At 42.7% G+C, this 15,485-nt stretch overlaps 2 protein-coding genes across 2 annotated transcripts; one reads left to right on the forward strand and one right to left on the reverse strand.

Annotated features, from left to right (window-relative positions):
- Window positions 1-915: 915 nt before the first annotated feature.
- On the reverse strand, window positions 916-1,197 carry LOC103734065 (late cornified envelope protein 3B-like). Its single transcript, XM_008832957.1, has one exon. The coding sequence runs from the start codon at window positions 1,195-1,197 to the stop codon at window positions 916-918; it is 282 nt and encodes a 93-aa protein (XP_008831179.1).
- A 9,635-nt stretch (window positions 1,198-10,832) lies between these two features.
- LOC103734067 (late cornified envelope protein 3B-like) lies at window positions 10,833-11,239 on the forward strand. Its single transcript, XM_008832958.2, has one exon. The coding sequence runs from the start codon at window positions 10,860-10,862 to the stop codon at window positions 11,145-11,147; it is 288 nt and encodes a 95-aa protein (XP_008831180.1). The 5' UTR covers window positions 10,833-10,859; the 3' UTR covers window positions 11,148-11,239.
- Window positions 11,240-15,485: the final 4,246 nt, after the last annotated feature.

Here is a 15,485-nt window from a genome sequence, read left to right on the forward strand (position 1 = left end):
AGGCATAGTGAGTCGTATGGGAGTTCTATTGATTTTTTGAGGAACTCTCACAGTGATTTACAAAGTGGCTGCACTAGCTTACACTTCTACCAGCAGTGGACATGGGTTCCTCTTTCCCCACGTCCTTACCAGCATTTGTTGTCATTTATTTTCTTGATCATAGCCACTGTGACTGAGAGAGATGGACAACAAAGTGGCTCTAATTTTCATCTCCCTGATTCTGAGGCCCATTTTGGAAGGTAAAAATGTCCCCAAATATTTCCATATGCTCTTTGGAAAGTCACATTTCTACTAGTTAAAAATAAATGGGTTATTTTGCCCATTTGAAAAATTATCTAGTATCAAACCATTGTTTCTTAATTGGATGTTACACATTTCTCTTCAGAAGCAAACAGTAGCTCCTCATAGTAGACTGGGGTGGCCACTGTAGATGAGTATGTACCCCACATTTCACAGGGTGTGTTATTCCTCAGAGGCCTCAGTCTGACTTGACCAATTGCCAGCATTTTCCTTGCATAGACCTCTACTTCTTCAGTGGCTGGATTCTGGATTTAATCTAGAGTTTAGAGTTCTGGATCTGAGGGGAAGAAGGGAGGGGCACACTCGCCACATGGGGAGGGACAGTGCAATGACAGTGCGACACCAGTGGAAATGGGGGCAAGAAGTTTATTTTTGGACAGGATCAGAAACAGGCACTACCGCTCCTCAGCAGGCTGAGGACCGTGAGACCCTGGTCATCAGACAGACGGAGAGGTGTCCAAGACAGCTTGGGAACCTCCAACAGGAACATGCCAAGCCCAGCGTGTTAGAGCCAGAGCAGGGCCTCTGGAAAAGGTTGAGCCAGACTGGGGCTTTCCTTGGCCTCTGAGATTCTTGTTTCCTTTAAACTCTCTTATCTCAGCATGAGGCTTCAGGTCAGCAGCAGCCCCCAGAGCTGTGACCACAACCAGAGCCCCCAGACTGCTGACCATGGTCACAGGAACTGGAACTCCGGCGCCTGCATCGGTGGGACCTGCGCCTGTGGTGGCTCAGGCAGCAGCCGCCCTCAGAGCCGCCAAGGCCACTGCAACCCCCAGAGCTTGTAGCACAGCAGGAGGAGGCTGCAGGCAGACACTGTGCTGTGCTCTTCGGGGGGCACTTGGGTGAGGGGCACTTGGGAGGCGGCTGGCACTGCTTCTGGCTCTGCTGGCAGGACATCTCGGCAGGAGTCTGTGAGCCTGGGCAAAAGAAAAGAACAGTCAGGAATCCACAGTCAAGGTTGCCTCCCCTCTTACGGTGTGGTGTCTCCTTTCTGGACCAAGAACCGCAGGGAGTGCGGGGGAAGCCCATGTGGCTGGAATTGGTGGACTCAGGCCAGGTGCCTCCCACTCTCTTTTCCACCCAGGAGCGTTAGACACAATCTGGGTCTATTTGGGAAAAGCATCCTGGAGGATGGATGTCACAGGAAATGCATGCACACCCGAAGAGAAAGAGGATAGGTTGTAGGAAGTGGATTCTGAGCTCCTGTGGCCTTTGCAGTCACAGAATCCTTGTCAACCCCTTGGGGTTCTCTCCTTCTGTCACTTCGGCCATTGCATTTTGTGTCTAGGTCTTTATTCCAGACTTCACCCTTTCCCTCACTCATTGTGATCTTAAGAGTCCCTTCCAGCTTCTCGCGGGATACTCACTAGATGCAGAGAGGAGGGAGAAGTGTGCCAGATGATGCTGTGGATGAGGAGCCTCGGACAAGAGCCTTTTTATCCTATGCAGTTGATGATGTCACTTGGGCACTGGCACCTGATGTCACTTCTGCTTTCACAACTAGAGGAGGTGTCACCGCACATACCCAGGCCTAGGTTCTCAGCCTTTTCCTGGTACTTCCATAAAGTCCAACTAATCACTGAACTGGGAAGAAGGAAGACTGTCCATACCTGCCACAGGTCTCCCAACCGCCTACCTTCCCTCCTCCTGCTGTCCTTTCTTTTGGGTCACATGCCTTGGGGTATACAATCTGTCTCACACACTTCCCTGAGTATAATTATGAGTGACTTCTACACACACTCTCCCCATCCCCCACACAAGAAAATCATAGAACAATCTTAAATGATAAATACTGTAATGTGCCGTAAGTCCCTAGACTGCTCAAAGACCATAGTGTTCAGATGTGATCTGTGAGACTCCCCTTAGCTCCAGCAGTGAAGCACCTGGGAAGTGATGGGGCATGTTGGGTCTTGTTTGATGAAAGCTCCTTGCATGATCTCTTTGGTTTCTAGGAGGGAGCATGGTATTTCTGAGCCTTAATGAACAGCAGCAAGTTGGTATTTAATAGATAAGTAAGTGAATTATTCAGGTAAAAGTGTCTTCTGTTTGAGTTTAGTAAATTCATGTAAGCCAAAATCTGACTATTTAAATTATAGGGTTATCAAGCTATGTTCAAAGAAAATCATAATTTGGATTTTGAACTATAGATAATGTGTCTTTTTATGGTCATTAAAATCTATAGAATGATCTAGACAATTGTGTTTTCCTCACTTCATTCCAAAACTCACCCATGCTCAGATCCATTAGTTATTTCATGATCGTTTTAGGAAAGGACTTGTGGTGACTTGGGAGGGTAGCTCAGGGCAGAGGTAGTGGAGGAGGAGCTGGGGAAGGAATTCCAACATGAATGTTTCTCTAGAACAAAGCTTTTGGTCCCCTTGGGGCTCTGTTTTTAGTCTCAGTCTCATTTTAATTTTGAGAACTGTTTCTTTTTCTTTCTTTCTTTCTTTTTTTTTTTTTTTTTTTTTTTTTTTTTGTCTTTTTGAAGCAAGGTTTCCCTGTGGCCCCAGCTGTCCTGGAACTCACTATGTAGATCAGGCTGGCCTTGAACTCACAGAGATCTGCCTGCCTCTGCCTCCCAAGTGCTGGGACTACAGGCATGCGCCACCATGCCCGGCTCAATGAACCATTTCTTGTACGTTGTTGAGAGTCTATAACTAGGTACTAGAAGGGAAGGGAGAATCTACAGTGAATAGTACAGAGGCTGTCTTCCATGAAGACTCAGTACTGAGGACAGACAGGAAGAGAAGAGCTGAAAATACATTTCTGTTCTTCTCAGCTGCATGGGGAGGGCAAGCCTTGGGTAATGCTCACTGATGGCTTCCTGAGGACTCCTGGTTTACAGCTTGTATCCCACTGTAGCTCTTCAGGCATGCCTTAATATAGACGATCTCTCAGGGAAAAGAGGTCAGCCTAATAGAGGTGATGTTAACAGCACACGGTGGCCTGGTCTGACCTCCCATGTGATCAGGAAGGGACTATCACCCACTATTTTCCCTCCTACAAACACAACCTACTCCTTCCCAATGGCTATCATTGGCTCTTTCTCTTGAATTTCTTCTTGCTTGAGTTATTAACACCCAGTTCCCATCTTCAACAATACTGAATACCAGTGCTGTCCTTAACACTCAGGATACAGCTATAAATAAGACACCCAGCTGGCCCTCACAGGGATCCTTATGATCCAGCCAACAGGAAATATACCGTGATGAATTACAGTTATAATGTATATAAAAGAGAAGTTATAGGTTTTGTGTGATGCGATGGGTTGCTTTTGATTTAAATAAGCTTAATTTTGAGTCATGAGGCAACAACTGCAGAGCAACATCGATCCCAAGGTTTCTGGGTGACTCAGCAAGGAGAGGATGCTTCTTAATCCCTCTGAGCTGGGTGGACATGGAAGCTGTGAGCTGGGGCAGGAGAGGCTGAGCCAGGAAACTGTGTCACCAGAGCTGCTTGACTGGCTTCTGTGACCATGTGACATGTTCTTTTGTCGGTTCCAGGCCATCACATGGGGATTATTTGTGACTACTTGAATTATTGGTCATTTTCAGCTTCTGTGATTTAGGAAAGTACAGTTATTGTGATCCCATCTTGTATATTACATTATAATACGTTGCAGAAAATACAATTTCTAAAAAATGTTCTTTTTCATTAATGTAGAAAAATTCAGGCAGGACATCAATTCTAAAAAGTCCAGAATAGCTAAGACAGGGCTGCATCCACACCAGACTAAAGGGTAGCTAAAAACATGGGATCATTTCAATAAGTGCAGAGGCTAGCCTCAGTCTCACAGAGACCCACCTGCCTCTGCCTCTCAAGTGCGGGATTAAAGGTGAGTGCCACCACGCCTGGCCTCAGAATACATTTTCAACAAAAATACAAAGGCAATTTATTGAAGAAAGCGTACTTATTAAAAAAAACACTGAAACAATTGGGCATCCATACGTTAAATAAAACATGTTTAACAGTGTATATGCAAAAAGTGTGGAAACAAAATTGACTCGATAGGCACTAACATACATGACAGGATGCATGAAACTGGTGAGTGGGAGGGGGCAGATAGGGGAGAGGGCCTAAATATAATTAAAAGATAGATAAATGTGTACAAAAAAATATAAAACTTCTAGAATAAAATGTAAGGCAAAAAGCTTTGTGACTTTAGTCATGCAATTTATTAGGATAATTTTTAACATATGACAAACAAGCACAACTCAAAAAATATTGTACTTCACAAAAATTGAAACTTCTGAGTTGGGTACGATGCCACACACCTGTAGTCCCAGCACCCAGGAGGCTGAGGCAGAAGGATCATGAGTTTGAGGTCAGCCTAGGCTACATACTGAGATTGACTTAAAGAACAAAACAAAATGAAGCAAAAATTAAAGCTTTGCAAAAGATATTGCTAAGAAAATACAATGAAAATAACAGACTTGGAGAAAGCTTTGCAAAACACATTCTGATTAAGGACTTGTGTTGGAAATGTTTTAAAATGCATAAAATCAACCAATCAATGAACAATCTGATAAAAATGGGAAAATATTTAGACAAATACTTCAACAAAGAAGATACATGGATGAAAAATTAGTTCCACATCATTACTCATTATGAAAATGCAAATTAAAAGCAAAATGACACACTATTCCCCACACATTGGAATGACTAAAATCAAATGCCTGACATAACGCTGTTGAGGGCGTGGAGCGGCTTGAACCCAGTCACTGCTGGTAGGAAGGCGAAATCGTACAACCACATTGGCAGTTTCTTTAAAAGTCTCTTTAAAATTAAACATAAATTTGCCTTTTGCTTTAGAAATTCAATTCCTTAGGATTCATTCAAGGGAAATAAAATTTGCATTCATAGGCAAGCTCAGAGCTGATGTGTATTTTATTCATAATTATTTTATTCATAATTACTCCAAGCTCAAAGCATCTTACATAACCCTTGACTGGTGAATGGATTAAGGAAAAAAGCCTTATATATGTGCAATGGAATGCTGTTTATCGATAAAGAAGGAAAGAACTCTTAATACATGAAGCAATGGGGATGACTCTCAAGCCAGCACTGCAAAGGATAAAAGCCAGACTTTAAGAGCCGCATAGTTATGTTTCCAACTACATGACATTCTGGAAAGGAAAACTATAAACACTGAAACAGAACAGTAATTGCCAAGAGCTGACATAGGCACTCACTATGTAGGCACTGAGTGTTTTCAGGAGTAGAGCTGCCCTCCATATTTACATGTAGTTATGTTTGTCCAAACATGTGGAATTAGGTACTCAGTATTTTGGTTTATAAAAAATACCATAAGAAATTTGTTTTAAGAATAAAAAAAATTAAAAGTAGCAATTTTAGGAATAAGTAAAAATGGATAAAATAGACAAAAAAGAAATACAGGAATTATAATACAAGATTTAGGATCATGGGTACATCAGATAAGACAGGCAGGACAGACGGGTTAAAGGTTAATTGCACAGATACATGTAATCTGTCAAAGTTTGCATTTTCACGCTGGGTGGTGGATTTTCTGTTTGAGATTTAAATATTGGATAGGCACATAGGCTGAAAAATTCATTCATCAAGAAGACTTAGTGTGAACAAATAGTGAGACTGTGTTATGAAGAAAGGAGTGTTGTCAATCCAAATCTATGCAACTGAAACCCAGCAGTAAGAAAACCGAGTACTATGCACCCCCGGAATCCACCTTTTCACCAGCTGCCATTTGGGGCTGCTCATGTCACCCTCCCCATGGAGGACTCAGCTGCCCTTCACAGCATCAGTCACATGTTGCAAAGGATGGTGGTGTTGATCCTTGTCTGTTATTTACTTGTCACATTAGTAATAGACCTACTGAGAAGGTTCACCTGGAACTTGAGTGCAGATGAACCACTTCCTGGTCTAGAGGAAGTATGTGTGATTAGGGCATGCAATCCTCATTGGAAGCAGTCAGGTCAGTTTTCTCTTCAGGACTAGCATGGAGCCTTCCTGAGCGCACTTGGAGTTGACTCATGCTTGGGAGAAGTAACTGGGCTCTGGGGTGGAACATGTTCTGTTTCCATTTTGCCAGGGTGGTCAGAGTGAAGGCACATCTCTCTGACACCTTCAGTAGCCTGAACTGTTTTTCTGCCCAGGAACCTCCATGTAGGCAAAACCAGGGGTCCTGCCCTAATGCAGAAAGAATTTCAGAACAAGCCAGTATGAAACAGAATTGGAGTTTATTAAAAGACATGTTTGATATAGATCTTAAGCACGGGGGTTGATAGAAGGATCTGCTTGGGAAAAATAAGATATGCTTTTAGGGTTTTTATGTTTGTTTTTTTGAGAAATCGCCATCTTGATTTTCATATGGCTCTACCAGTTTCCAGCTCCGTCAGCAGTAAATAACTTTTCATGGTCTGCTTTGAATTCTTTCTTTTTATACATAATTTTTCTTGTACTGTAAGTTTTGGCTTTGTGGTTACCATAAAACTTATATAAAACGTTAAACTTAGTGCAGACTATTTTAAGCTGATGACAGCTAAATTTAAAAGGAATTTAATTTTGAAAATTTTAATTACATGTATTCATTTGTTTGCGTTTGGTGTCTGTCTGTGTGTGTGTGCGCGCGCGCGCGTGCGCCATGGTGCTGATGTGGAGACGAGGACAACTTTCGGAGTCAACAGTTCCTTCATTCTGTCATGTGGGTCCTGGGAATGCAGCCCAGGTCTTCCGGCACCTTTGCACACTGAACCATCTCACCAGCCCACTGCAGCTTAACTTTAGTCACAAAAATTCTGTCTCACCTTTATGTTTTATCATTCAGGAATTTTGTAGCCTTCAACAATTTACTGTAGCTTACTTTAAATAATGATTTCTTCTTAACTCACGTAGAAGTATAAAATTGTTTTGAACACCATATTCAGTATTCTGAATGCCTATGTACTGCTTATACCTAGTAAGTTCTTTAAATTTTGTATGTTTTATGTTATTAGATAATAATAGTCTTTTGTTTCAACTCAGACTTCTTTAGCAATTCCTGTAGAACAAGTCTAGTGGTTGTAAGCTTTAGCTTTTGTTTTTTAAACTTTCTTACTGACTTTTGAAAGACGGTGTGACCCGTGAATGAAGTAGTCTTGGTTCGCTGTGTTCTTCCTTGAACCCTTTGAATAGATCACCCTCCATCCTCCTAGATCACGGGCTTCTGCTGAGAAATCTGATAGCCGCCTAAGACTCCCTTGGATGTGATTAATTTAACGCTCCTCCTACTCTATTCTTTTCATCTTTGATGTCTGGAGCCTCGCAGTGCTGTTGTGGGCTCCTGTCCTGGTGGCACACCTCTGCTGGTTGGAAGGAAGCGCAACCTCCAGGATCCCTTTGCTGGTCCCTGTAGCCCCGCCCCACTCCTTCCTTGTTTCTAACCATCTCTCCACTCTTGTGGCTAGCACTGCTGACACCTCTCCTGTGGAGCAAGAAAAGAAGAGTGGCTCTTTAAAGGGTCCCAGAACAGTGAAAAAGCCTAATGCTCACCCCCAACTCCTGCCTTCTTCTCTAGAAACTATGGGTCTTACGGGATCCTTTGTGTTCAGAGTTTCGGGCACTGGCAGTGTGGTCAAATGAAGCCCCCTCTCTTCACCTCCCCACACTGCGGTGTGCAGGCTATTCAGGAGGCAACCTCTGCTGTGCAGAGCTGCAGGTTGGATTTCCATGGGGGAGAAACAGAGCAGGAGAATCCTGCCATCTTGCTATCATCCCCACCCCCAGGACAGAGGTTTTAACAATATTAATGCTTTCAGTCCGTGGACATGGGATATCTTTCCACTTATAGCATCTTTATTTTCTTTTTTCAACGTTTTGCAGTTTCAGTGTCCAGATCTTTCAACTCCAATTAAATTTATTCATAAGTATTTAAAAATAATGCTGTAAATGAGGTTGTTTTCTTGATGTTTGTTCTTGGGTAATTTGTTATTTGTGTACACAAGCACTATTAATTTCTGTATGTTGATTATATATTAAACAATTAAACATAAGACTTGAAACTATAAAATTGCTAGACAAAAATGTAGGAGAAAAATCTCCTGACATTGGTTTGGAGGAGAAGTTTTGGGTGAATTTTCGATTCCTGAAGTACAAGCAGCAGAATAAACATGGACAGTTAAGTTTGTTTCAAAGTAAAATGTTTACGCAAAGGAAACAACTAAGTCAAGAGACAATCAACTGATACCATGGGAGAAGGTACTCACGACCCATACATCTAGTGACATCTAGTAAAGGGTTAATATTCTAGTATGTTAAGGATTCAAACAGAGGCCGAGAGATGGCTCAGTGATTAAGAGCACTGGCTGCTCTTGCAGAGAACCCAGCATCCACCTAGTGGCTAACAACTCTCTGTAACTCCAATTCCAGGGGATCCGACACTCTCTTCAGACTTCCGTGGGCATTTTATGACAGGAGTGCACTTACATACATGGAGGCAACAAACTTACACGCAAAAAATAAAATAATAAAAATATTTTTTAAAAAGAATTTACACAACCCAATAGCAAGGGAGGAAATCCTATTAAAAATGGAGAAAGGCCCCGAATGGACATTTTTTAAGAGAAAATATATAAATGGCCTATAGATGTGTGAAGAAAGTTCAGCCGTCCTTGTCACCAGAGCAATGCAAACTAAAACCACAATGAGATCTTGCCTTATATTTGCTAGAACGGCTATTACCAAAAATATAAGAGAAAACAATTATGACAAGAATTTGAACAAAGAAAATAAAAGAGAGAACATGTAAAATTCCGTTATTGGAGACAGTACGGAAATCTGGAAAATAAAAATTAACTGCTATATGATCCTCAATCTCACTAGACTGTATATACCCAAAGGGACGGGAATTAGTATATTGAAGAGATATACACATCTCCATGTTTATTACAGCATGGAGATATCCATGGTCATATCCATGGGGAATCTGCCTAAATGGGCATCAGAGGATGAGTGCATAAAGAATATGTGGCATATATAAACAATAGAATACTATTCAACCCTAAAAAGAAGGTAATCCTATCATTGTAGCAATATGAATGAACCCAGAGGACGTTTTGTTAAGTGAAATATGCTATGCATAGGAGAAATTTTGCATGGTGTCACTTACATTGGATTCTAAAAATATTAATTGTACTCCTTGAACCAGAATGTAGAATGGTGGTTGCCAGATACTAAAGTTTGAGTAAGGAGGAATGGGGAGACCCTTCTCCTCTTCCTCCTCTTCCTCCTCTTCTCCTCCTTTTCTTTACAAAAATTATTTTTATTTTATGCACATGAGTGTTTTGCCTGAATGTTTGTATGTATATCACATTCATGCCTGCTGCCTACAAAGGTCAGAAGATGGTATTGGATCCCCTGGAACTGTAGGCACAGATGGTTGTTAGCTTCCATGTGGGTTCTGAGAACCAAAACTGGGTCCTCTGTAAGAACAACCAGTGCTCTTAACTGCTGAGCCATCTCTCCAGCCCCAGAGATCCATTCTTAATAATAGTAGTCTAAAGTCTTGTCACCTCTTGAGTTGTAAGTCCCTTCTCTGTAACTGGTCTCAGGAGCCTCTCCATCCTTATGTCCTACATACCATATCCCTACAGGCCACTGACCATTCCCTGCTGCCACACTCAGAGGACACTTGAAGACCCCATTACCTTTTGGGATCTGTATGCAATGAAGGACTGACTGAGGTTGGGAGCTCAGGCTTGAGATCTTTGTAAGTACTTCTGGGATATGCTTATCAGATAAAGCATATTTGTTTTTCTGAGTGATGGTTTGCTTAGGCATCTACGTACTAAGAGGAGAGACAAGCCATACACATCTCTTTATTAACGTTATCAAGTGACAGAGAAAGGTTACATCTTGTGAATGAATGGACAAAGGTGGGGCAGCGTATGGGGAAGACCAAATGGAAGTAATTTTGTAGTGACAGGCACATCCTGATTCCACTTTATGAGACATTTAGGCATGTGCCCAGGAAGGCACTGGAGGCAGATACCTGGGAAGTGGGTAGCGCTGTCACCTCCCTTGCTTATGAAAGCAGCAGCATGCTTGGGTGATGCATCACCAGCTCTGCACAGCATAAAAAGGCTCCTGCCTTTGGCTCCGCAACCACAGCCTTCTCAGAAAATCTTCTGTCTCCTCTTCATCTGGTAAGTACCTATCACATCCTCATCTGGGAGTGTGTGGGCCAGACAAGCCAGGTCTGAAACAGAACGCCAAGAAGAGGTCCAAAGTGTCAGCGGTAGGGGAGGTGATGGTGAGGGAGGAAGGCACAAGTCAGGGAGCTGTGAGTCCTCCAAGTCACAGGGCCTCAGGATTCCTTCTCATGTGTGAACTCAACATATTGCCAGGGATGCATGCTGACCCATATGACATCCTTGAGGATGCCACAAATGCATGTGTGCCTCCATGAACCACATTTATTTCTTACAGACCCTGACTTAAATAGTGGATGGGTCATGAGAGGCAAGTGTCTGACAAACTAAGTCATGACCTGCAGCTTCTATCTCAAATGTGTCTGTTGTATTGTTCAAGGTCAAACTCTGGCTGAGATGTCCTGCCAGCAGAGCCAGAAGCAGTGCCAGCCGCCTCCCAAGTGCCCCTCACCCAAGTGCCCCCCGAAGAGCACAGCACAGTGTCTGCCTGCAGCCTCCTCCTGCTGTGCTACAAGCTCTGGGGGTTGCAGTGGCCTTGGCAGCTCTGAGGGCGGCTGCTGCCTGAGCCACCACAGGCGCAGGTCCCACCGATGCAGGCGCCGGAGCTCCAGTTCCTGTGACCGTGGCAGTGGTCAGCAGTCCGGGGGCTCTGGCTGTGGCCACAGCTCTGGGGGCTGCTGCTGACCTGGATCCTGATGCTGAGATGCCCTCAGAGGAAACGAGAATCCTAAGGGCCCAAGGAAAGCCCTGGCCTGGTCCGTCCTTCTCAGACATCCTACTTTTTCTGGAGCTAAGTAGCAGAAGTGTTCATTGGATATAGTCCTACTTTCTGCAGATGGCTCTTCCCATGTATTTAAAAAGCCTGGATGCCTTCTCTTTCTGATGATGGCATCACCTGTTTCTGGCCATATAGGAAAATAAAAGCTTTTTCTTCAACGTGTGTATGTTTAAGTTACTTGTTCCTTGACATTACTCCACCTAAGACAGCTCAGCAGTTTCTCCTCTTATAGGTTTTGAAGATCCACATTACCTGGGATGAAAAAGTAATGTGCTAGATTCTTCTTCACACAGAGGGACTATGTGGAACTTTGAGGTAGATGGTGAGAGGAAGCAGAGCTGCTGAGGGGCTGTTGAAGTTATTCTTGGACAAAGGGCTAGCTTTTCTTGTGTAATATGAGGACCAGTGCAATGTGATACTGTCATCTTCAGTGGCTGTTTGTGGTGGCAAAAAGGATCAGAAAGATGGGAAGAATGAGACCAGAGAGGATAGAGGATGTGGAGAGAGGTCTGCAGGTGGAAGGTCAAGTCAAGCTACAAATAATGGAGTTTAGAGAGTGAATGACTGATCTGGAATGTTAGAAAACTGAAGAAATTGGAGTTGAGGGGTTTTCCTGAAAGAAAATGAAGGGTTGTAGGTGCTGAAGAAAACAGAAGAGAGGATGTGAAGAACATCTCAGGGGCTGCAGTTTGCAGACCTAAGAGACATAGTTATGCTGCAGTTTGCAAAGGGTCATATTCGGGACCTCCTGCTTCAGCTTTGGAATGGACAGTGCTGATCTCTACCAGTTCTCCGTGCGAACCTCGGGTGCTATTTCACTTAGATAGCTTGGTTTTGGACATATTGCTACAGAAGAATCTGCCATATGGTTCTTGAACTAACTTCAGACGGTAGAAGGACTTTGGCTACAGTCAAAGTTGAGAGAAACTGGAGTTTGAGCATGGGGATTCTGGAGTCAGAACGAAATCTGTGTAAAACTTTGAGAATTCAGCTGAATAAAGTAAGCTGAATAAATTTGGTCTTTCATTCTTTTTAACAGGTAAGCTGGAAACCTACTTTGCTCTAATATTCTTGGGCCCATCATTTCTTAGGAAAGAGAAGGAAATGTCAAAGGGAAGCTTGATGAGGAGTTTGAGCTAAATCTGCTCTGCTGGTCAAATCACTCAACCGGCCTTGAGACGGTGCTTTGAGGAGGTGGCCACTGATGGGGACTCACCCCTGAGCAGGCCTTGGAATCCACATGGCAAACTTCTTGCTCTTGAGATGTTCCGGGGAAGTACTCTACAAGAGTCAGAATTAAAATATATCACAGAAAAAGGAAAAGAACATTAAGCTCTTTTTGAAAGCATGCAGCCTCACAGTCAGCTGTGTTGAACACCCTGAGCCATAAACACTGGTATATCTGTGCTGGTTTACCCAGAGCTCATAGGAATTGTGTCCATTTTAGGGAGGAGAGAGACTAAGACTCAGGCAAATTCCAGCTACAAACAGCAGTCGGGGAGCCTAGCAGCCTGAACCCCATCTCTAATGACTTAATAGCTGAGAAAAACATTTAATCTCTCGGTGCCCTAGTCCCTTCACCCCAAACTTGGGGACAGTAATATTTTATTTGGAAAACTGAATGGTTTATGTTAATATATGTAATGTATATAAAATATGGCTGAAATGTTGGCCTTTATCATTTGTCTTTTAATAGGAAAACTAACTTGGGCTTCTGACCACAAAGTACCATCAGGATTCTTGCTGCTGGTCAATCTATTTGGGGCAAAGAAAGAAAGAAGCAGAGTCAAAAATGTTCAGGCCTGACACAGATCAGGCACTAGACAGTCATATGACTAATTATATGTAGCCTTGCCACTAGAAATAGTTCCTGACAGAAGAGGTCCTAGTGGGTAGAAGAAAAAATTGTTTCCTTAGACTTGGTTATTTTAGAGGCATAGATCAGAGTCCAGGTAGGTGGGAAGGAGGGACATGTACTAAGATTTCCAGGTTCTTGTGTCCCAGGACAAAAATTGTACTAAGGACACATAGTGACAGCAATAGAGCTGGTTTATTAAGAAACAGAAAGACACTCCTGGAAATGGCAGTGGGCTAGTCAGCTGGAGAAAGGCTGACTCTTAAAAGCACTGGGCCGGAGTCTCAGGACCATTTGGAGGTCATTTACATAACACCCACCTTCTGCAGTGTTTGTGAACGAGGGGCTTGCTTTCACCCATGCATGCTGTATTTGCTGCATGCAGCCCATGTAGGCAAGGGCTTCCAGTCTTCTGCTAACTGGCTTTTTTCATATGTTAATCCGGATGCCTCTGCCACAATCAGGATGCATCAAAAGCTAGCTTGGGAATCACTGATTCATTTCTTAGTCATTTGATCAACTAATATGTATTTGGTACTAGGAATTCCATGTGCCAGGCGCCACTCTAGACCATGGGCAGACCTTGGAAACAAAGTTTACTTAGCTAGCGCTTCCAAGTTGGTTCCTATATTTTCTTGTTCTTTTTGTAGTTGAATTTGTATCCCCTCTGGCAGTGGTCAGCAGAGTAGTGGGGGTGGTAAACCCAGCCCCCAGCAAAACTTTAAGGGATGCAAGTGGTCAATGGGAGTTAAGAGGGCATGTAGTGACCCCTGGCTTTTCATGAGAGTCAATGACTTTAGAGGGAATGAGAGAAATGAGCAGACGTCCTGGTCACTATTATTCACACCTCATCACCCTGAGCTTCATGGTGTGAAATGATGATCTTAGTTTCCTAACAATTTTGTGCATGAGGAATGCATGCAAATTCTCAGTGTTTGCATTTGCCTGGCTTCCTCAGCAACAGTGTTCAAGACTGTTTATTCGGCAGTCACAAAGCATCTCTTCTCTGCCTCTTACTATATTGCTTCCCCTCAGATGATATTTTTCTTCTCTCTGGAAATCTGCCTGGGAATTCCTGGCTTTTGGATTGCACCACTTAATCACCTTAACTAGGCCACTACAGGAGAATAGCTTGGTCCTGGTTCATACTCAAAAGCCATTTTTGCAGACCTCACCCATCACTTACAAGGGTTATGAGTGACAACGTGTGGACACCTTTTGTTGGGGAATAAAGAATGGACATCCAAAGTCTAAGTGAGTCCTGTGGCTTCCCACAAGCTTGTATAATATTAGCTGTTATTTCAGCTCTTAAGAATTAGGTTACTTGTCAATCTTCTGGTTATACTACCAGCATCTCATTTCTTATCTTTTCTGAATCCTCTGTGCCAGCAAGTCTCTGAAATATGTACTCAATTCATGGTGTTTAAATGAAGGAAGGGAAAATTAAAGATAACTAGCCTTCAAGAGTCCTAAAGACCAAGGGCAAGAATTTGGGCTATGTTTCTAAAATATTCCTGGATCCGTTCTATCAGAAAACATCTGGACATCTACTGAAGGGATGCAAATTCACTACCGAGGGTTGAAGGGTTTGAAGAACTGCTGCTTGGATTTATAACTCATCCCATCACTATGCTTCCCATTCCTTCTCTTTTGTCTTGACCATAAATCAAAGTGGGAAGAGAAAATTTGAAGGTTTGTCTGAATTAAATGATACCATACATCAAATGGACCTAACAGGAATCTTTTGAATATTCCACCCAAGCACCAAAGAATACACTTTCTACTCAGCACCTCATGGAACTTTTTCAAAAATTGACCACATGCTGGGCCACAAAACAAACCTCAACAAATACAAAAAAATTGAAATAATGTCATGCATTCTTTTGGACCACAATGCAATAAAGCTCAAAATTAACACTAGACAAAGCCCTAGTCACTAAACAAACTTGTGGCAATTGAACAACACACTCCTAAACAATGAGTGGGTCAAAGGAGAAATTAAGAAAGAAAAGAATTATTGGAATTCAATGAAAAGGACAATGCAATACAACAGAACCTCTGGGACACTTTAAAAGCAGTCCTTAGAGGGAAGTTTATAGCTCTAAGTGCCTACATTAAAAAATTAGAAAGAGTTCAAATAAATGACCTGACACTGCAACTCAAGACATTGGAAAGGCAAGAACAAATGAAACCCCAACCTAGCAGAAGAGAAGAATTAACAAAAATCAGAGCAGAAATTAATGAAACAGAAAAAAGAAAAGAATGCAAAGAATCATTGAATCTAAGAGCTGGTTCACTGAAAAGCTAAACAAGATAGACAGACCCTTATCCCAGTTAACCAAAAGAAAGAAAAAGCAAAACCAAATCAACAAAATCAGAGATGAAACGG

Source organism: Nannospalax galili, unplaced genomic scaffold (genome assembly GCF_000622305.1).
Source record: "Nannospalax galili isolate Female #2095 unplaced genomic scaffold, S.galili_v1.0 scaffold416, whole genome shotgun sequence".
NCBI lineage: Eukaryota > Metazoa > Chordata > Mammalia > Rodentia > Spalacidae > Nannospalax > Nannospalax galili.